General features: G+C 38.0%; 1 protein-coding gene across 9 annotated transcripts in view; it reads left to right on the top strand.

The window, feature by feature from the left end:
* ATXN7 (ataxin 7) overlaps positions 1 to 22,790 on the top strand; it is a 123,936-nt gene that overhangs the window by 76,812 nt on the left and 24,334 nt on the right. The window contains exon 1 of one of the 9 annotated variants that reach the window (XM_016150185.2): positions 34 to 14,731. The exons of the other annotated variants lie outside the window; for them this stretch is intronic. Coding sequence (XP_016005671.2) covers positions 14,665 to 14,731 — 67 coding nt within the window. The 5' untranslated portion in view covers positions 34 to 14,664. Of the gene's footprint in view, positions 1 to 33; positions 14,732 to 22,790 lie in introns of those variants that run through there. 9 annotated transcript variants of the gene reach the window in all.

The raw sequence follows: 22,790 nt of genomic DNA, 5'->3' as shown, positions 1-22,790 counted from the left end.
AAGTGCTTAATCATTTAAAAATCATTATTAGAGAGTAATAGGTAAAACAGGATTAAATTGAAGGCCAGCAACTGAAGCCCTGTCAGGAAGTAGGCTTTCGAATTCATTGAATGAGTTAATACCTGTCAGATGTTAGGTATTTTCGGAATTTTATTGAAAAGTATCTGCATGTTCTTATTTCTATTTAAATTAGACAGGGAAAATGTATTTTATAGAATCTATTTTGAAATATTACATCAGTATAGTAAAAGATTTATTTCCTTCTCGATCCTATGGTTGTGAATATAGTTGCTATAAATATACATACAGTATGGAGATGTGCTTTTTCTTAAAAGAAATGTGATTTTGGAACTTCCAAGTTTAGTCGTTCTAAATCTATCTTTATTTCATGTTTTAAGTTGTGAATGTTTTGAAGCTATAACATCTTTCCCATCAAAATTGCACATGTGCTTAGGGTGAGGCATTGTGACTTCAGGGGTTTCATGAACTCTCCCACCTCCCTCACCCCCACAAGCCATCCTTGGGCGTTAGGCTCTAAGCCTGTTATCTGGGTGTTTAGTTGTGAAAGGATCCACATAAGATTCTTTTTGCATTGTCATAATGCCATCTAAAATGCATTAAAATAAAATTTCGATCATAAAACTTAGTTTTATACTCAGTTTGGTTCAATAACAACTCAGAAGTATTTGCATACATACCTTCCTTGGAATATGATTCCTACCTCCATGGAGTTTAGTCTAGCTAGAAAGATAGGCAAAACTAACTAGAAACATTTTTTAAATAACTGCAGGTTGTTTCTTTATTTTTCTCACTACTACAAATGTAAGCTTGAGAGAGAGAATAACAGTGATGTCCTTCTGTAGATAGTCTTTCAGCAGAGCCTCTGAGGAGGTTCCCCTGGTGACCTGAGTCCTAAGTGATGAGAATGGAGCCACCCATGCAACGATCTGAAATAAGAGCATTCAATATAGAGGGAAGAGCCAGTGCACAAACCTGGAGAAGGTTAGTGTGACTGGAGGGTAGTTGTGAAAGAGATTAGAGAAGTCTGGCTTCTGGGCAGGGACCCTAATCATGCATTGCCTTCTAGGCCAGAGTAAGAAGAAGCTTGGGAGTATTGGAAGGTTTATGTAAAAGAGTAACACAGGCCAACGTCACAGGTTGATTTGCTAAGAAGATATTGTGGGAGAAGAGTAGAAGCAGAGAGAATAGTTCAGAGATAGGAGATGATAATTGAGTAAAACCAAGGTGGGACAGTAGAGCTAGGAAGGCAGAATAGCTTGAAGATACATTTTAAAGCTGGAACCTACAGGGCTAGCTGTCAGGACAGCAGTTGTTTTAAGAGTAATACCATTGTAACATCCCACAATTTTTTCTCAGGGAATACATTTTTCATGTAATCATAAGAAGGTTCTTTGAGTTTCTGCTCGTAGGTGAGGCTCCAAGATAGGCACCAAAAGTGAGTACAAAACCAGATAAGATATTTTCTCCTTGTTTAAGACTCTCAAAGGCTAGTATTGACAAAGGTAGACAGTCAGTGGCAAGTATTTTAGAGTTAGGATTTTGAAGCCAGACTAGACTTGATTTAAATTTAAACTTGCAAGAATAATAGATTAGTTCTTTGCCTCAAGTAAGTTTCGAAAACTGGGTTTTCTTGGTTACCTTGTAAGGACCATAATAGCAAGTTGCAGGTTCTCACTGAGGATTAAATGAAACAAGATGAGTAAAGCTCCCCATTCAATGTGTGACACATGATAGTAGGTATGAGACAGAAATAAAGGTATAACTGTATATATAGGGATGTACATGTCTTAAGTCATGAAACAGTCCAAGGTCTTAAGAATAAGCAGGAGCACAGATTGCTCCTTGTTGAGTAACTCAGAGAAGGCTTCTTAGAGAAAATAGCTTTCATGTTAGGCTGTTCTGAAGAGAAGAATGGATTGTTTTCCCATGGGTGATTTTTTTTCCCCCTCAATTTTTCGATACGTAATACATGTTCATTGTGGAAATGCAGAAAGTACTTTTTAAAATCATTTATAATTCCCTAAAATGGGAAGTATTTCAGTGCAGATACACAGGGCTGCCACATACATCTACACAGTTCGTGCACTGAACAACCATATTTGGTGGCTTCTGGTTGGCAACTGGGGTGACAAGCAAGTGTAGAGGCAGGAAATCCCAGGCAATCTGGAATGTATTGCATGAGTCTCCATTGGCCAGAGCTGATGTACCCATGTGTGGAAGAGCTGTGTGCAAAGGCAGGCTGCAACTAGCTGAGAGGCTCAGTGCCCATCAGGCACCTCTGGCCTTCATGTATCAGTGGGAACCTATTGCAGGTTTTTTAGTACCAGAATGATGTGACTTAGAAATCTTCCAGGATTGATGAGCAGAGTTGGAGTAGGAGTGAGAGAGGAAAGAGGGGAGTGTGAAAACTCTACAGTTTGGGTCAAGGCCCACTTAAAGGTGTTAGCTCTTCCAGTAATTCCCTAGGCAGAAAGGGGCCCTCTTGGTTCCCTATTCTAGAAGCACTTAACATAGTTGTTGCAGTACATTTTATGGAGATGATTTTCTTTATCTTCCTCTGTCTTTTTCTTAGAATGTCAGTGTATAGCGGGGAAGTGTGGAGTGTCTTAAAATCTTAATTCTACCCTTTTTCTCTACCAGGACCTAGTACATACAGTGTCTTCTAATAAAATACTTGACTGACAGAGTAATTGTGGTAACTTCAAAAGTGTAAATTAGACTGTGTGAATTAGAAAGTCGGGCACTCAAATGCCTCTGTGGCTTGTCAAGCGATGTGACTGATAAAGCCACTGGTTGGAGTGCTTTGGTTCCTCTAATGACAGCGGAAATATTAAAGTTGTAAGAGAGAAATCCTCTGCAGGAAGGTGATGGCCAAGTGCAGAATTCATCTAGGAAATATGGAAGGCGTTCTGTCTTTGAGGCAGCAGCCAAGGAGAAGGCTGATGAAATAAACAGGAGCTTTAGAGATGGATAGATATGCGTGGCTGGGGCAGCTGCATGATGTGGAGGGAGGCACTATGCGATGGCCCTGGAGTGGTTTGGAAGGGACACACTATTCAACTAGAGGGTGGGAAACATGGGCATGGTCCCCAGGACCAAGAATAGTTCCCGCTGCTGCCAGTGTCTCTTCTGTCTTGGGGGATGGGTTGTCGCAGGAAAAAGTCATTTTGAAACCTGTTCTTTTTTTGTTGTAATTTCAGAAGGCCTATTCTTGTTTGTTTTGCTGAGTTAACACTACAAAAGGGTTTTCAGAATCTTTCCTACTGGACATAACAGACTGTTTATTACCATATTAGGAAGAACCCATACCTGTCAAGGAAAGGAGTCTTCTTATCTTTTGGTGAAAATGTGTGGGCAGTCTGTTACTTTTATGAACAAATGAGCATTTGCTATAAAATTCAATAGTCCAGCAGTCCTCAAACTTTTTGGCACCAGGCACCAGTGCTCCTATGAGAATCTAATGCTTGATTATCTGAGGTGGAGCTGAGGCGGTGATGCTAGCGCTAGGCAGCAAATTGAAATGAAGCTTTGCTTGCTCACCTGCCAGTTCCCTCCTTCTTGGCTCAGTTCCTAACAGTTCAAGGACTTGTAGTGGTACGCAGCCCAGGGTTTGGGGGCCGCTGCAATAGTCAGTTCTTTTAAAACCACTGTTGCCAGGACAGGAAAGGAAGCTACAATGGAGGCAAAGCTTGTAAATCAGTTAATATTGGTGGTAATATTATTCCGAATTGGTGAGCAGCTTATTATCCAGAGTAGTAAGAGACTGTGTACTTTTTTTTACTAGTCAAGCTGCCTTTTGGGGAACTCTCAATTAACCAGGATTTCCATTTGAGCAATGATGGTGAGAGATGGTAGTATCATTTTGGCATTTTCAGTTTCACGTAGTCTGATTGCTTTCATAGTTTAGATTGCTTTCTTTCTTGAAAACTACATAATAGTGTGCTTTCTTGATGTTGTTTTAGTGTTTTGAAATAGGCCAGCATGTCTCATATTTATCTTTCCTTATTCAGTATTTTTAAGAACAATATGTATGTACTGTTAATTTCAGATTTAAAAATGTAATCTGCAATAGTGGATCCCAAACCTGCTGTGCATCTGAATCAGAGGGGAGCTTTTTAAATGGGCTGCTTCCTAAGGCCCTTCCTAATTTACCAACTGGCTGGGAATCTCCCCTGATAGGACTCAGGAGTCTGCATTCTAAACTGCACCTAAGGCTAATTCCAACCCACAGGCTAGCCAGGATGCATTGCATTCACAGCAGATCCTCTACTATTGGATCTGCTGCTTTGTATGCCCAGAGCCTGGCATAGTGACTGATGCAGTTGGCACTCAGAACTTTGTTGAGTCTAGCAAGGATGTCACAAAAGGAGGCCTCTATTTTTTTTTTAACTGATTTTTAACTGTTTGTATTATGTGCTGGAAATGTCATGTTATTTGTTTCTAAAACTTTCAGTATGAAGGAAGCCTAAGATAGTGAAGTTTCTGTGGCCAAGAAGCACCTTTCTTTTGAGTTTGTTTATCAAGTTGGGAACCTCAGTGGATCAGTTAGTAATAAATGTGTTGGGCCTAAACTGGCTGCTAAATAGCCTAAAATGTGTAATCCTATTTACATACATTTACTACAGATGATCTGAGTAGGTAGAACTAGCTGATGACTACTAGGGTGCCTCTGTGGTTCTATAGTGAAAGGGTTTACCAAATGATTCTAATAAACTACTTACTTGCACTGCTCAGTGTTCTGCTGTTTCTCTTTGAGTTTGCTTATGAAGAATGCCTTAATCTCTCTCAACCAATTTTTATCAATCGGGTTCCGTCTTTTGATTTGCTTACTTAGTTCTACATAATACATTTTTTTAAAATAAAACCACTTCTATTTAAATAAATCTTCTACAAAGAAAACCTTACTAGAATTCGTTAACAAGAAAATTGATGTCGTTTGCCATAGATAGTAAATGTAAAAATAAATACAGTGAAAAGATGATTAAATTATTTGATGCTTTTTGCCACTGCCAGCCCTGAGCCCTAAGGTAGCATATTTTAGACACGTGTTATTCACATGGTAGTGTGATGTTATGAGAAGAAAGAGATTTGGAAAGGGAGTAAGTTTTTACTTGCAATTTAGTCTTTCTTATTCATTTTAAGGAGTAATAGCTATTCCATGTTTTGGGAAATACTAGCTAAAGCTATTGGATTTGGTTTCCTCTGACGTTTTGGGAGCTGTCTACTGAGGCCAACCCCTAGGAAATGCCGCACCTAGGAAGCAGAATTCTCGAATCTCATGTTGATGTGCCAAGGGATCACAGATTAACACCCCTTGCCATTTACCAGTTGATTTTATGTATGGCACCCCTACCAGTTGCTGTCAGTGGCCTGCTGTGTGGCTCAGAATAAAACATATGCCCTTCTCAGACCTCTGTTCACAGAGGGAGATGTCCTAAATGTGGCTTTTTCCAACTTTGTGTGCAAAATTTGTGTGTTAAAGAAGCTTTTACAGAACACTGCTTCGATCTTACAGCTTTCTCCACTTGCAGATATGAATCCTATAAAATTAGCAACCATACACATTGCTTTGACTTAATGTTTCTTGAAGTGCACTGAGATAGCTTGGATTCTTTCAGATGCCAGCATAAATTATATTTTCTAAAATGCCATTTTTATCAAAGGATGAGCAAATAAGAAATTACTCATACTTTTTTGAACTAATTAATTGATTTCAAAGAACATTCATGTAAGCAAAAATGAGTCTTACTCTGTGAGATCCAGTGGGCAGGTTCTGGCAGAAATGCTGAGTCCCATTGTTGACATTTCACTTAGTTGTGACCAGTTATTGCCATCCTGTAACTAAGTTAATCTGCATCACAAAGCAGAGGTTTGCTGTTTAATGAAGAATACTCTCACCCTTTTGACATCTGATTGACTTAGACATGGAGTAACACTTCAGACATATTGAATAGGTTATTTTATTTGATTATTAGGTAACTTTTGGGATAAAGAAAAAAAATTTTTTTTCTCTCTTCAGTGTGTTAGCTAAATTTAGCCACTAAATTTTTATAATCTAAGTCTTTTCTACTTTGAAATTTTCAGTGATAGTTAATCTATTTAGGATTGGCATTAATTTAAAAATTCATAGACTAATGATAATTTTTAATAGCACTTAATGTTTTACAAAGCATTTTTGCATGTATTATCTCATTTACTGTTCTTAGAGACCCACTGAATGGATGGTTTTATTCCCAGTTTACAGATCAAACTCTTAAATTAAATTTCATTCATACAGATAAAATGTACCAGACCAGGTTTACTGACCACTCAAATCTGCTTCTCTTGTGTATAATAAGGATGCATAGAGTTAAAAGAAATCTAGAGAAGATGTAATGAATTCTACCTGTCGCAAAACTATCATTAGTGACAGATGTTTGAGCCCAGGTAGAATTTTACATTTGTGTAGAGTAGCTAGGTCAGCATTGTAAACACATTACCTCAGAGAGAACATTTAGTAATTCTTAGATGTTAATGGTAGGTAGATATTTGATTTAGCACAGCCCTTGGATTTCTCTTCAGACTGTTCTCCTACTTTGTTTAACCCTAAATCATAGTAGCTAGCCAAAGCCAATCTCCTCTTCTCTTTGTTCCAGACTCATAACATTTTGTAGTTTCTTTAGAGAATTGGTTGGCATATTAATTTCTGTAAAACTTGTGCAGAGGCAAAAATACTCACTCTTTTGCTTTAGAGACACATGGTAGGCCTTCCTCCAGCAGTCAGGGGCTGAGCCAGAGACGGAAGCTAACCAGAGCAGGCACATGAAAATCTGAATGATGTCAAGGTGCACATTCCCCATTGACCATTTGATCTAAGCTTCTTGTCACTGAATAGCATGATGTAATTTAAATGTAGTGAATTCAGTTTGTCTTTGCCATAAGCCAGATAGTGCTAATACAATGTTATCTTTTTTCCATAGTTATATAATAAGCAAGTATCTTTAAAATGGGGCTACTTATGCCATTTGTAGGAGCAACATTTTAATTTCTATTTATAGAATGGATTGATTTTTCCTCACACTGAAATTGTAATTAAGTGAAAGCTCTACCTGCTTACCACACAACAGCCAAGTAAGTCGAGTGACAAGGAATTGGGGCAAGGAAAGTGACTTTATTCAGAAAGACAGTAAGCCGAGAAGATGGCAGACTAGCGTCCTAAATAACCACCTTGAGAAAGTACAAAATTCAGGCTTCTTTTATGTCTGGCGAAGGAGAAATGGGAGGGGTTTCAGGTCAGAAGGTGATTGATGACAGCAGACATCTGGACAGCAACAAGGGTCCAAAGGGAATGGTGAAGTTTCTTTGTTTTGGGTCACAAACTGGTTGTTGTGGTCCCAATCAAGAGGTTCCTATAAATCTTGTGATATACAATCATTGTTTTTGTATATACCTTCCTTATTCCCTTGGGGAGGTAATTTCAAGCAAGGAAGTTGTTTTAGTAATTCCTAGGCTACAGGTTAGATTCCTTTATTGATTAGCATATCTATATGCAGGACTAAGCAGAAGTTGCTAACCAACGTGTTACAGGAATTGTGCAGGCTCAAGCAAGATGGAATCATAAAGATTGGTTATTTTATTATGTTACAAAATCTGTGCCTTTTTAAATGTCTGTGTGTTTAGGGTTGCTTTAAACAAATAAACTGGCAGTGATATTATCCATGTATTAAGCAAGTATTTACCGAGCCTCTGCTATCTACTCTAGGCATTGCTCTCCACTGAAGCAGTGTCTTTGATTTCATGCAGCTTATAGTCTGTGTATGGAGGGTGGAGGGAGAAGGACAAGTCAAGTAAAATAAGATTGTTTCAGGTAGTGATAAATGCTAGGAATAATGTGAGAAAGAATGACTGGGTCAAGACATTTTAGGTAAGGCTAGTCAAAGTCGCTCTGAGAAGTTGATATTTGAGCTCAGTGATGAAAAAGTGCCAGCCATATGAAGATTTGTATGACCAGTGTTCCACACAGAGAAAATAGGAAGTGCAAAGATCCGGAGGTGGAAATGGGTTTGGCAGAAAGGCCATTGAGGAGGGAGAAAAATGGTGTGCAAGGAGGAGGGGGGTGGAGGTTAAGGTTGGAGAAAGAGGGACTGGGGCTAGAGGATTCTGAGTCCTGCAAGCCATGAAAGGAATCCAGATTTGGATGGTTCTGGCAAGGTGAAGTCACTGGAGGATTTTGAGCAAGGAAGTTTTTTTGTTCTGTTTTTGTTTTGCAGTGAGAACAGTAATTTAGTTATACAAGACAGAAAACAAAAGAGGATGTGTATACCTTTCTGGGACTTCTCATCTTTCAACTGTGTAAAAAAAAATTATTAATTAATAAAAAACATGTATTTTGATCTTTTTCATTATTAACATCATAATATGCATTTTAAAAGAAAAAAATAACAAGAAGATAAATCTGCAATCAGAATGAATAAAGCTTCTCTATCTTACTTTTCAGGAATGCAGGTTGGCATATACCCTTGGAAGGTTTCTAGAACCTGGGCAAAATAGTATTTGGCTACATCCTTGTTCCCTCACACATGAAAAATTAGATTTGTTATAAATCTATTTTTTAAACTTAATAATCCTATTTTTTTCATATTAATGCATATTACTCTACTTCTTTTTAAAGACTGTCTATTTGTCCACTTTATTAATGTATTTAAATTAATTTAACCAATCCCCTATTGATGGGCATTTAGATTTTCGGTGTTACATTATTCTATGTAGTGTTTTAAAGACTGTTCTTTGGGAATGTCTGTCAGTATTTCAGCCTATTGATTCTCCAATTGGAGGCTGGTCATGGCTGCCCTCCAGGTTATTACTACTATGATTTGATGAACTGCTTTAACTTCTGATTTGTGTCACCATAATGAGGCAGGGAAAATGTGAGTTTTAGCACCATCAGTCAATAAATTGTTAATATTCTTCTACATACAGAAATGGTTAGGATGGCCGTGCTTCAGATTTTAAAGGGGACATTTTAGGCTATGAATTCATATTTTAATTATATTTGCTAAAAGATGTTTTTCCTGACAATTATTTCACAGTACTAATTTGTATGTCCAATGGTTAAGATACACAAACCTGTTGTTTCGACCCTGTTATACTGTGATCTTACATATGACCAGAAGAGGGAGTTTTTATTGCTTCCTTATGCTATAGCACCTATTACCTGGCTGGTATAATTCCTCCCATGCATGTTTTAGTCCAAACCCATGAAACAAATTAGTTTGGGGCAAGAGGATAGTGGCTAAATTTAGCTATTTCCTTCCTGTTGCCAGAGCGTGTGTTTAAAAATCCCAGTTTTATGTTTACTTCTACATCTTGTTTTTGAGAGTTCTCAAATTTAACTTCAGAGACATTATATACCTTTTCTTCTTGTATACTTGAAAGTTAAAAGAGACAAATAAGGAAGGTAATCATCTCACTATAAAAGAAGTTAAAATACAAACAGTATATCCCTAATCACACATGACAGAGTTCATGATTTGTATTTTCATAGGCTCAAAAATAAACTCTAAAATGAAATCTGTTTCATTGCTTCTTATGCTTGATATTTTTAAAAGATTGTTAGAATTCTTAATACTAGATTTGTAGTGAGCTTTTGAAAGTTAAGATGTTTTGCCTGAGTGGCTAAAGCTTTTCTTACTGTGCTCAGTTGTGCTTCTTGAAACTCAGTCTACTTGGCCAAACAAATGAAAAGGGTGTAATAATCAGGATAACTTGTTCGATATAATATCAGAATTTCACATGTTTAAATTTTTATTAGTTCCCTTCACAGTACATTTTTTTTATCACAAAAACCTGTTAAAATAGTTTTTCTATGGGTTTTTTATTGATACATGAATATATGAAATATACACACAGCATATATTTTTACATAGATGCATAAATGTAATCTCAAACATGCGATTTTCACTTAAACCTACTTTTTTTTTTTTTCTTTCATCGGCCTTTTCTGACTCCTCACCTTCTTCAACTTAGTAGTCCTTTTTACTCTATAAGCCATCTGTCTGTTCCAGGGGTCCTCAACCCCTGGGCCGCATACCTGATCTTCCTTTGTTCATGGCCTGTTAGGGATCTGGCCACACAGGAGGCGATGAGCAGCAAGTGAGCAAGCAAAGCTTCAGCTGTATTTTCAGCCACTCCCCAGCACTAACATCACCACCTCAGCTCCACCTCATATCATCAGGCTTTAGATTCTCATAGGAGCAGCAGTCCTTGGTGCCAAAAATGTTGGGGACTGCCAATATATGCAACTTGGTACATTCTTAGTATGTAACTTAGTATATATACATCCTTCTATATTTTTTTCTTATGCTCATAACTATACAGGCACATATAATCCTATGTTTATATGTGGGGCTTATAAACAGGGGCTTTTATTCATAGTTTTACAAAAAATGGATCATATTACATATACTTCTGCTTCTTTTCTACCCAACTATATCACATGGAAATCCATTCACATCCCGGGATAACACTAATCCCCTCTTTTTAATGATTGCTTGCTGTTCTAAGGTATAGCTATACAGTAGCTTCCTCAGCCAGGCCATCTGTCAGGACCTTAACTTTGTTTCCTGCTTTTGGCCTCTATGAACAAAGCAGCAGGAACCACCCTGCTACATATGTCTGTCCTTAACTATTGGTGGTTTTGTTTTGTATACAATAGAGTCTCAAGAAAGGATTCCTGAATCAGAAAGGGTATTTATTTGCATTGTTAATAGTTGCTCCTATATTGTTTCCCAAAAAGGCTGTAATCCTTTATATCTCTACTACCCAAGTATAAGAGTATCACCACCAGAAATAGGTTTTATTTATTTTTCCAAACTTTTATTTTTTTCTAAAGCCTCATATTATTTTACACAGAACATACACACACATACGATTAATTTTAATCTGACTTTGAATTAATTTCTCTAACAAGTGCAAATTTTTTTTTGTTACCAGAGTGGCATGTGCCTTCTGAGTTTGTGTAATATTAATGCTATGAGGCAAAGGGATCTTTCAAAATGAGTGATGATTTTTTAAAAAATATTTAAACAGTTACAGGCAATTTTCCCAGCCATCTATAGGAAATTTCTGTTCATTCTTTATGGACTTTACCTTAAGGGAAGAAATCTAGTTCTTTTAGGCTGAATTCCTCTCCGAAACATGTGTAGTCTCCTAAAAGAGAACAATTTTTGGTGAGCTTAATTGCAGGGCCTGTAAATAACTCTATTGTCAATTTTATTTCTGATCTCATTATCTTTCTTGCCTTTGGACTGATTGCTCACCTTTAACAGTGTTCATTTTGCGTGTCAAATGATGACTAGGCTGAGGTCAGACTGGTTTACTACACAAAGCCTATGTAAATCAGGCCATGTGGTTTTACTTTGCCTGCCTTCAAACAATTGGAACAGCTGAAAAGGGACACACACACATGAAGTGTGGCTGAGCCCTGAAGGAACCGTCCCCAGAAAGATCAGATGATGGCAGCCAGAGGAAAGCTGCTGCGTGGTATTAGCCCCCAAGGTGAATTATCCTCATTTAAACTTTATCTCCCACCTCTCCTAATCCACTGTGAGTACCTAATGAGCACTGGATAATAACAGCAAAATTTCTTGGTGAAGCTAATCTGATTCTGGATAGCAGGCTTCCAGGCCCACAGCTGAATGAATTGCTTGGTATTTCTAAGTTTGAAAATACTTTCTCCCCCTTTCAAGTGCTCCTTGGCAGCAGGTAAGGAATGTTAAAGCTCCTGTAAGTGCCAATTAAGGCCAATTATAACTTGCCCGGCCTGCTGAGACAGTGAAGTGGAGTTAGTGGAGACTTGTTCTGCTTCTGTAAAGTAGAGAACTGGCTACCACCACTGACAAGAACACAGTGTTTCCCAACTGCCAACAGCTTGTTTGTTGCCCTGCAGTATGCCAAATGCCACCTCTGCTGGCTTCTCAGGGATTTGATTTAGGAAATCCCATGATTTGTTGTGGACTTCACTAATTTCTATAATCGAAACCGCTGTCTTTCTCTTACTCTTCTTTTATTTAAAGGATATTTACCTTTCAATTTCTCCTTGTTTCTAATCATAATAGCTCATATTATTGAGCATTTAAGATGTGCTGGGCACTGATTACATGTCTTACCTCCTTTATGCCTTACCACAGCCCTGTAGAATATGGTGGAACTAGTGCTTCTCAGGGGAGGACACAGAACCTGAGAGACAGAAGTCTCTTCCCCAAGGCTGCACAACTGAAAGTGCTGAGACTGCGGGCTGGCTGCCCCTGAACCCAGGCCATCTCTGCCCCTCCTAGTTGCGGCTGGTTTGCTTGTTTGCTGCGAGCGGGCTAATTCACAGAAGAATTTGTGTCAGTTCAGGACTCCCTTTGTGCAACCAGAATAAAATTGATGAGTGCACACCATCCACACCAAGCCAATACCTATAATTTTTGGTCTGTAGGCATGGTTGTTATTCTATTAAAATGGTATTTTAGTCTGTGGTCTTTTTTTAGTCTGTAGTCTGTTATTTTTTCATAAGAAAAAAGAAGACCATGTCCCAGACCTAGATACTTAAATATGAGCCATCATTGGGGGATTTAATATCAGTATAAACTTTATTTGGATAGGATATTGGGAAATAGTTTGCAAGCAGAATAGAACTGTATTTGCTTAAACATGTTATCCAGGTTATTGAGAGGCGTATGCATGTGTTTAAAAGTTTAATTTGAACTTTATGCCCAATTTCTGTGTATTTGTGTCGATTGTACACAATTATATTTTCTTGGCTTATACTATCATTCTTTTTGATGTAGATCTTAAAAATAAATTTAAATTGTTTCTCTCTTGTTTATATATGAAACTAAATGTAGACATGTGTTTGTAGCATTTAAGAATATTTGCTGAAATTCGCCTTGGTTTTGTCAGGGTTACAGAAAGACTTCATTCCCAGAACTGTCATAGATTGGCTGGTTCTCGTAATGATTGTTTTCTCCACTTGCACTGTCATCATCTGCAAAAGGGAACATTAGAAAAGCAAGCATTTGTGTAGGAGACTGGCAAGGAGGCTGGTGTCCAGTCTGATAGGTGTAGTGGTGTGGATCTGAGTCTTAGTCTGAGAAAGATCCTCTTATCTCAGTTCTGTTCTACAATTGATGACATCAGGGAGACTCTTCAGCTGCCCTTGGGGAGGGCGGTTGGGTACAGTTAACAATGCTAAGTAAGACTTGCAATCAAATAGTAGGGCAATGGGTCTCTTTCCTACTAGCTTAAGAAAACCTTCCGTGAATTAACCTAAAATTCTTATTTTTGCTAATTAACTTTTGAAAGATTTGCTCATTCTGTCCTAAGACCCACTGATAGCTCTTTCCTTATGTTCTTCTGTTGTCTTTTAAGGACCACCATAGTTTTATTTGTTTGTGACTAAGAAATCTGGGGTGGGGCCCGGGGGGAGTAAGTTTCAGAAAATTCTCTGGACCTTAATATTGTTGCCATGGTTAGGATCCGAATGCTTACTATGAAAATAAAGCAGCACGACTACTATTCTTTTGTTTTAGAATAAATTTAGAATTTGTGTCTGGTCTAATAGAAGCCATTTCCTATGTCTCACAACTCATTCCCACCCCTTCCAGGCCAAATCTTTCCACACGTGTAATTCATTACTTTTTGCCAGCTATTCTGCATGGGGAGACGGGATTCTGTAGAGGAATTTTCCCCCTTCCTTTTGACATTTAAAAGTGTTCATGCTGAATTATCAAGCATCTGAGACTATTTATGCAGCCTTTAGTATCATAAAACTCAGATCAGTTGGCTGTTTTTTACCATGTTTCTTTGACAGTACGATTTGATGATTGACAAGAGGGGTAGTAGTGATGTAGGGAGTATAATAGGGCTAAGGTAGGGAATCAGCTAAACCAGGAAGCCACTGTTTACAAAGAGCCACTTAGAGCTAAGTTTTTGGATTATGATTATAAAAATTACCATACTTTTGTCAGTCATCCATTGATTGAACTCTGGACAGTCAGGCGTATATTCTTCTGAAATTAGGCATACTTTTACACCTATACACAGAAAAGGGGTTAAGATTTTTGTTACTAGATTTAGGGTGAAAAGTGTGCTTGAGTATAATAGACTTTTATTTTTTTAAAGTATAGATCATGAGGAAATAAAATGTAGAGAAAGGCTTACTGCTATTTATATAAATATATAACTTAAAAACATCTAGGTCTAGCGAAGCTTAAAATGTAGATTGGGTAATGAAATTAATCATATAAATTTTCTAATATACCTGGTAGTAGTAGTGTCAGTTTAAAAGTATTTAGAAAAATCGTGGTATGAATAATTCACATTTTAGCAGGTTAAATTTATAAATTTCATCTTCTTCAGTTTTGGGAAGTTGCCTTTCAAATACAGGGATTAATTTACACGAGCCAGGACGCCTTATATGACCATATTAGATGAAATTAGACTCCACCCCTTGTTTTCTGTTGATCTGCCAGGACCTTTGTAATTCAAGTGCTTTTTACAGTAGTAGCAAATGTTACATAAGACCAAACATGGAGCATATTTGGAGTTGGTGGGCAGACCCAACTCATGATGTAAGCCTGCAGTAGCAAGTGTGCAATGAAGCACATCCAAATTATGTGAATGGAAGGTAACAAGAAGCCTCCCCAGAACAGCCCTTCCTCCGCAAGAGGGCTGAAAGCTCCACTGGGTAAGTTTTCCGAGACAGTTTTCAGAGGCTGGGCTTGGCTGGGAGCCCAGTTCTGGATGAGCTTACAGAAGGTGGGTTAGGTCTTTGCTAACGTTGCATAGAACTAAGCGGAGTGGGAAGAGTTCGTTCAGTCCTGTTTCTTCCTGTCATTTGTCCTGTTCTACCAGCAGGCCCAGAGCGGTATGCTGCTGAAGTGGTGGAAAGAGTAAGCTCTGCAGAGCTAGTGGATCAGAGTGGGTAATCGCAACAAGAGGGATTAGTTACTGCAAGCCGTCCACAGGAGCCATTCTGAAATGTCATTTGAGTAATCTGGCCAGAGTTCAAATGCAGACAGGAGTTGAGTTTGCTATTAACTCCAACGAAATGCTGAGGTTTGCACCAAACAGTTTCCGTATCTCAAAACAGGGAGAATATTGGTTACGTCGCTCTATAAAAATGGAGGAACGCTGTAACATGCTTTAACTGTTTGCTTTTTATCTCACTTGTGGTAAGTGAGGTTTCATGACGGGCAGTTCATAGTGTTTCCTGTAAGAATGTGTTTGAAAGCTGTTTTGTCAGATACTTCAAATGCACAGCAAAGTTTCAAACAGAACACTGTGTCAAGAGGAAAAACAACTTCAAAAAACAAACAGTAATCCTGGGAAATCATTCAGTAACTTCTTAAATTATTGAGTGTGTAAAAATGTAATTACTGACTGACTACCAGAAAGGCCGGGGCTTTTTCTTTTTTTTCCCAGTTGTTAAAGTAACCAGTACAGTTAAGATGATTCTTCTGGGGTTGGTTAGAAGACTGTTCTTGAAGTTACCTTAACTTTCTCATGCCTCTGTCTACAAGGAGGAAGTGAAGTGACAGTTGAGTTCTTTACTTTTCACTGGAATCGAATTTCATGCCTTCTGCAATTACGAGCTTGACTGGATGGTTTTAATTGAGGTTGAAATGTAACTACTGGTTTGAACGACTTTAAGTACAAACAGATCTTAAACCTTTAATCAAATTGTTGTTAATTCCCTAAAATTGCTTTTTCTAAAAACTCTTACCTCTTGTGAGACAGTTTTATTTTTGCAGTTTCTGGTTTCATTTTTGAATATTGCTTTTGGTGTTTATTAGTTAACAGTCCCAGCCTATAGGTGGAGCAGATACTGTTTCTCTCATCAGAAAAAGTAAACTCATGCTGCAAACTCATTGAAAACTGACATTTTTAAGTAATGAATCACCTATTCCTTATTAACAGAGTGCCTAAGGAAGAAGGAGGCTTTCTGGATTGTTCTGATTTTGAGGTTTTTATCATTCCCGTGTTCAAGGTCTTCTCTCCATTCCCACCCAGAATAAAGTAAAATAAAAAGGATGGAAAACTAGTAGGACATAGCAGTAAGGGTGTGACTTACAGCCTCAGTACAGTACTTTGAAGCAGATGGTGCTGTCATTCCATTGCACTCTGGACTTGCTGCTACTTTTTGGCCTGGGAAGACATTTGCACTCTGTGAGAATTCCTGTACAGAAGTTTCCATTAAAATAAACAAACAAAGAAAAAAGAAACTCCTCTAATTAGAGTTTTAACAGATTCCTTTAATTCTGTCTTCGCCTACCTTTGTGTGTGTGCAAAAATTGGATTGGAGTGGTAAAGACATTTTGCTTTTCTTAATTCTCTTTTTGCATTTAGATGATAGACTTGTGTCTTTCTTATGAAAAAAAAAAAAAGTGTGGCCCAGGCCCAAAATATGACTACTGAGATGCGTGTGTAAAAACTGATATTTGTTGATAGTTGAACTGTGCATGGTCTGACAAACTAGAAGGCTAAATTTAAAATAATAAATCACAATTTATAGGATGCTTTTTTCCTAACAGATAAAGGATTAAATCAAAAAGTAGCTGGAAATTGGTGGATTTTTGGTTTGGGTTCTCTTTTGGTTTAGGTTCTTACATGTTGATACGTGAGGAATACAGACATTTCAAGTCAATAATGCGGTGGGAGGAAGACAGGGGAGCAAATTTGGGAGACATGCTGTGCATCACTCAGGCAGCAAGATCATGTTTGTTTCAGGTAGGGTGATTTCTTGCTGTACTCTATAAGTATCATTTGGGTAACACTGTGCTTCCTGAAGACAGCAGAAAGAGGTCCTTATGACTATTAGCAAAGTAAAAAGTATCAGCCAGTGTGTCTTGCATTTCATGATATCCTGTAATCAGAAATGGTGACAGTGAGATCACAAAAGTAGCATAGTTCTGTAGATCACAGAACTGCATATTGGTGGCTGTGTTTTGCTCAAGGCAGCAGCAGCCTTTTTCCCCAAAGGTACTTTCACTAAAAACATCTGTGGGTGTCTGAGATTCTCATGATAACCCTCAGTTAAGAGTCCACACCTGATCAGGGTTCCAGGATCATAGGATGGAGCCCCCTTAGGGAAATGAACTGGTTACTCAAACCATTCAGTTTTCTCTAAAATTATTATGACCATGATTATGAAGAAATGATGTTATACTCACAGCTGAGGTGATTAACTGTTACACTATTGGGTAGCCTCTCTATCATTTCATCTTAAACTATTTGGATTTTTTTTAAGTCATTTTAAAATGTTTGCAAAGAGCTACAAGTTAAGATGGCAGGGGAGGAGTACCCCCAGATAGTTCATAAGTTTTTCATATGTCTCACAAATATGAAAAGTCCAGAAAGAACAGTCCCATGGGAAGAATTCCTGGCAAAAGGATTATTTGAGGTTGCCATATTTCTACTCCTTTCTTAGCAACATTATTTACAATCCATTCACGCCTATCCCTTCCCCCACTAAAGTCTCTCTCCCTTGTAATCTGCCCTTTGTGATCTGTTCTCTTTCATGCAGCCAGTGTGAATGGGGATACTGCAGTGCCCGCCCTGCCCAGAGATGTGGAAATGCCAAGAGACCTGGAATACTTTAGTGGGGCTTTTATTTCCGTCATAAAGCACTGACTTGAAGAGCTTGATAATTTGATTATAGACCTATGGTGAAAAGTTGTTTCAAGTGGCCCAAGTGCTGTAAATGATTCTCTTTTCTGCACTTTCCCCTCATGTTTTAATTTAAAAGCACCTCTGCATTAGAGGGAGGAGAAGTGCATTTGGCAGAAGTCACAGTTGGAGACTAATTTGTTAGGGCAGCCAGTGTTGAAATCATCCTTTTCAGTTAAATCTCTCTAGTGGAAATGATGCCGAGTGCTTTGTGGTAAAGACTTTTTCTTCTTCACTGTTTTCCAGTGTTTGTAACCCATCTAAGCATGTTTTGAGGCTGCCCCCAGCTCCAATTTTGGCTAATTTTCCTGAGGCCACTGTGTCAGAGAACAGCTCTGGATTCCCTAACAAGATTTTAATGTTCCAGGGACAGTCCCACCAGTTTGCTTCCTTTTTAGCATTAGACTACTAATCAGGTGCCTGGGAACCCTAAAGAAATTGGATCAAAGGAAAAGCAAGGGTTTAAGATTTATAAAGTATGTGACAGCAAGGAGTGGAATAGAATTGTGTTTGCTGGTCAGATACACGAAGTGCTTTTAGAAAAGAATAAGAAAATTTACAGGGCAAAATTGACAGTGAAAGTAGTGAGAAGATATCATTAAATATTTTATATCCATGTATAATCCATACTGTGATTAAATAGCATACCAAGTATTTTTTAACAATTATTAGGGGAAAAAATAGGTAACTGTGATGTCAAACCCAGTATCTAGTTTCACAGATATTGCTTATGTAATGCTAAATTAGTATGCCTAGTCAGCCACTGTAAAATTTATTAAGTAAACAATAGTCTAGATACGTGCAGATATGAAAGATCTGGAATGTGATTTCAATATTGAATCTCAAAAATTTAGAGAAAACACTGTAAAAGTAGATGTATAAAGAAGTTCTGAGATTTAAATATATATGTAATGTATACATATGTAATATATATATTACATATAGATGCAGTCTTAATTCATAGCCTGCCTCATGTCCGATCTGAGATGTTTCTTACATGGTAGGGGGAAGTCATAATCCTTATGAAGGACAAATAATGCACATTGACACCTCATGAGTTGTGTTTGGTGTCCTAAAAGTGAAGTGGAACAGTTTGGGTTAACTGAGAGCTATGTAAAAGCAGTTATTTTCAACCTGGATATAAAAATAAACAATTATTTGAGGGGGCTGCTTAATGAATCACCCAAAATTTCTAAACTAAGCTTTTTTGGTATGTGTAATTACTACTTGCTATACCTGGCCAAAGGAGCTGTACATGTTTACTTGTGTTTTACATTTTATAGCTATGTGTGAGCTTAATTATTTAAAATCCTTGCCTTAAATGGGAGCAGTTGTAGAGTATTAGTGGACTGGGGCTGTCAGAGATCCCATGAAATCAGACATTTCTTGAAGCATGCATTAATATTTCTCATAAGGCTTTTCTGTACAGAGTATGTACTCTGTTAAACATGACCTGATCAAATCCATCTAAAAGTGTGAATTCCATTTAGAAAAACACTTGTGAGCTTTAGGAATCTTTGCTTTGATAAGTTGCCTAAAATTTCCACCCTTGAACCCATAAACTTAAACTTCACATTTCTCCATTTCACCTGCAGTTCTTCCCAAGTGACTCAGTTCTGTCAGGAAAATGAGCTAGCCTTTTATTTATGAAATTAGTTGACCTTAAATGAGCATACTTTTTGGTTGGTATGAATTTGTTTATTTTAAAATGAATTCTAGAAGTTGCTTCTCTGAGCTTTTATCTAAGGAGAACTTAGTATATATTACTGAACTGGCATAAACTAAATAAACTAAATCTGTACCCCACTGGAGAAGATAACTTAAAGTGGATTTGGTTTGTTTTTAAGTGATTTCTACCTGCTTTAATAATCAGCAGGCCTTTCTCACATAAGTCTATAACTGGTATCAGCTGAACTAACAGGGCATCTTTTTTACTCCCTATTGAGTTCCCAGTACCTGGTCCGTAGTTGGCTCTGGGATGCAGGCTTTACAACTCTATCATTTAATCCCCAACAGCACTGCAAGATAGGCTTGACAGATGAAAAGGCTGTTAGGGTGGATGGAATTAGGTCATTTGCGCATGGTCGCCCAGTTAGTAAGTGGCAGAGCAAGAATTTGAACTCACATGTCTCTGACTCCACAGTTCTTTTGCCTTTTCAGGTGATCTCTAAAACAATATTTTTATTTTACTATGGGTTCTATTCAAGCTGGTTAATTATTCATCTATCCACATCAAGACTATGCACACAACCCTGAGCCTCTTCTGGGAAGGCAACCAGGAGCAGAGAATTCCTGGAAGTGTGCATAACTGTGCTGGTCCGTGGGGGCCATCCGAATCCTATAGAACAAGTATTTGCTGCTTCTACTGATGGCTCTTTATAGAATATATTCATCTCGGAACTTTGCAAGGTGATTCTTAGCCAAATCAGACAGCTCTACTGGCTCTTTGTACCAAAATTCACTCGTCAAACAATCTGTAACGTTTTAAGAACCCCCGAGCAGTAATGCTGCTGCTGCTGCTGCTGCTACTGCTGCTACTGCTGCTACTGCTGCTCCTTCCTATACCTGCTAAAACCCATAGCTAAGCTAATCTTTAGGATAGCAACTTCCAAAATGAAAAGACGAAATTCACAACAGCCTAGGTTTTCCTTAAACAGAGTCCAGATCCCAAATTTACCAAAATTCCATCTTAACATTGCATGTTAAGCCTATGGAGTCTTTTTGCACTAATAGTTAACCTGCTTTTGTTAAGCAGTTGGAAAGATGGACTTCTTACTGATGTATGTCCCAACCCTCACCTTCACCTATTCTGCCTGCCTTTGGACCATGTATAATGTCTTGCTATTATGCCACCTAACGGCAGGTGGCTTGTACTGTGGTTTAGCCTGGGTGCTGGGGTCAGCCTGCCTGGGATTGCATCACAACTCTGTTTCAACTAATTGGCTGACGTTGGGCAACCAACTTGAGTCCCTTAAAACTTTGGCTTCCTCATCTGGAAAATGGGGATCATAACAGTATTTGCTTTGTAGAAAGATGGTTGGAACTAAATGAGATAATCCTTGTAAATGCGTAATGTGATAACGGACACATGGTTTTTGCCCAATAAAGAATAGCAGCTATTGTTGTTGAAGATGAGACTTTTCATCAGTCAGGTTTGGATTATAAAAGATTAGTGAAAGGTTTAATAAAAAAGAAGAGAGCCTTGAGCAAAAATTGTTTTGTAGGGTTTTCTTAATAGCTGTTAACCACTTTGCCTGCTCTCACATGATGCCCATTGAGAATGGGACAAATTAATACTATGATCATTAATTATAATATGGCTTCCTTTATTTTGGCATGTGCAAAATTGAGGTCAGAACACCAAATACAATTTCTTTTAAAATGTGCATTTGATACAAAGTAAACCATGTTTATTATAGAAAATTTTGTAAATATGCAAGCGTTTTTCAAAAATAGACCTATAATCTCAGGGATAACCACTTTTAAAAGTTTGACATATATCCTTCTAGCTCTTTTCAAGCATGAATAATTTGAAGTTGAATGATTTGAAGTTAGTTTGTTTTTACTGCTTTTTTTAGGTTTGTGCTCATAGCTTTGACACTTGTACGTTTGCTTTGAGCTCCTTTTCGGTTTGTACCTGGTTGTTCATACATACATACATACATTTAATCTTATCATGATTGCAAAATTACAAGCTTGGCATTCTTGGTTGTTTTTCACTTTGGAAAACTTTAAGAAAGCTGTCCTTTACTCTTTCTTCTCCAGTATCCTCTCTTTGCTTTGAGCATCATGTGACATATTCAAGCCACAAGGAGAAAGAAAGCCCAGTGCATCTATATCACATGCGCCCACCTGCCCGCTCTCCCTCCCTTCCCACCCCATCTCTATATATGTGCGTCTACGTGGTCCCACCACCACCACACACACCCACACACATACACCCATGTCTGTCTTTCCGTCTCTCCTCTCTCTTTCCCTGTATTTATCTCTTGGTCTGCCCGACTGTCTCTCTGTCTTGCTGGAGCATTCAAACTGCCCTCCTGATTCAGGGACAGAGTGTGTTTTCTCTGGGCTGATGCCAGACCCTTGAGAGATGAGTGCTTTGAAAATTCAACTTGGACTCCTCACCAAACCACATTGCAGTTATGCTTAGCATCTGGCCTCCAGTTTGTCAACTTAATATAAGGTCGCTAACCCTAAGCATAACTTTTGATCTGAAAACTTACAGTTTTTAAGCTGAAGCTCAGTTTAGAATTTTATGAAAAGTAAAGGCCCACAGTGAAAAGATGAAGAGAGTCCAACTCAGCTATAATTAAATTTGGTTTCTTCTCTCTGCTTTCTTGTGAAGGGAAAGCCAGATGCCGTCCTTTCCAGAGAATAAGTTACCAGACCCAAATGTGAAGGAACTGGTTAATTCAGCAGCATAACAAGGATTTGAGCTGGCACTTTTCAGCCAGAATCTCAGACACACACACACACACACACACACACACACACAGCCTGTTTCAAGTTTTAATGAATGAAAGAAGTTCACGTGATAGATTGCCATTCTCACTTTTTAAATAGCTTTTATTGTTGAAGTAGAAAATAACAATTTTTTTTGAAATGTTATTAGTATGTTAGCTGACTTAATATTAGGAGGCTTTGAAACTTGATTTCATAGTGCAAAATCCTATTTGAAGAGTTAATAGACAAGAAAAGAAGCATAAACTTAAAAAATGGGGAGAATGGACTATGATGGAAATAGAAAATTGAAGGGACAAGCTTGAAGTTACAGTCTTTTCTGCTATAATGTAACACATTCCTAAAAAATTACTGCATTATGCAAAATCGCATAATAAAAAACACATGAGACTCATTCAGAAATTGGGTTATGGGCGCACAACACTCAAAAACTTCATCAGTGCTAAACAGAAGAGATAGGAACCTAACAAAAGTGGTAGCACAGGTTTACATATATTAAATGGTTAAAAAATAAATACTAGAATAAATATGACAGCTTACCTTAAAAAGGACCCGACATTTGCTTCTGAAAGTGTCAGGAGAATTGCAGCTTGTGAGCTATTGTGTAGGGGTGG

Source organism: Rousettus aegyptiacus, unplaced genomic scaffold (genome assembly GCF_014176215.1).
Source record: "Rousettus aegyptiacus isolate mRouAeg1 unplaced genomic scaffold, mRouAeg1.p scaffold_m13_p_4, whole genome shotgun sequence".
Lineage (NCBI taxonomy): Eukaryota > Metazoa > Chordata > Mammalia > Chiroptera > Pteropodidae > Rousettus > Rousettus aegyptiacus.
This window is presented reverse-complemented; position numbering and strand designations above follow the sequence as displayed.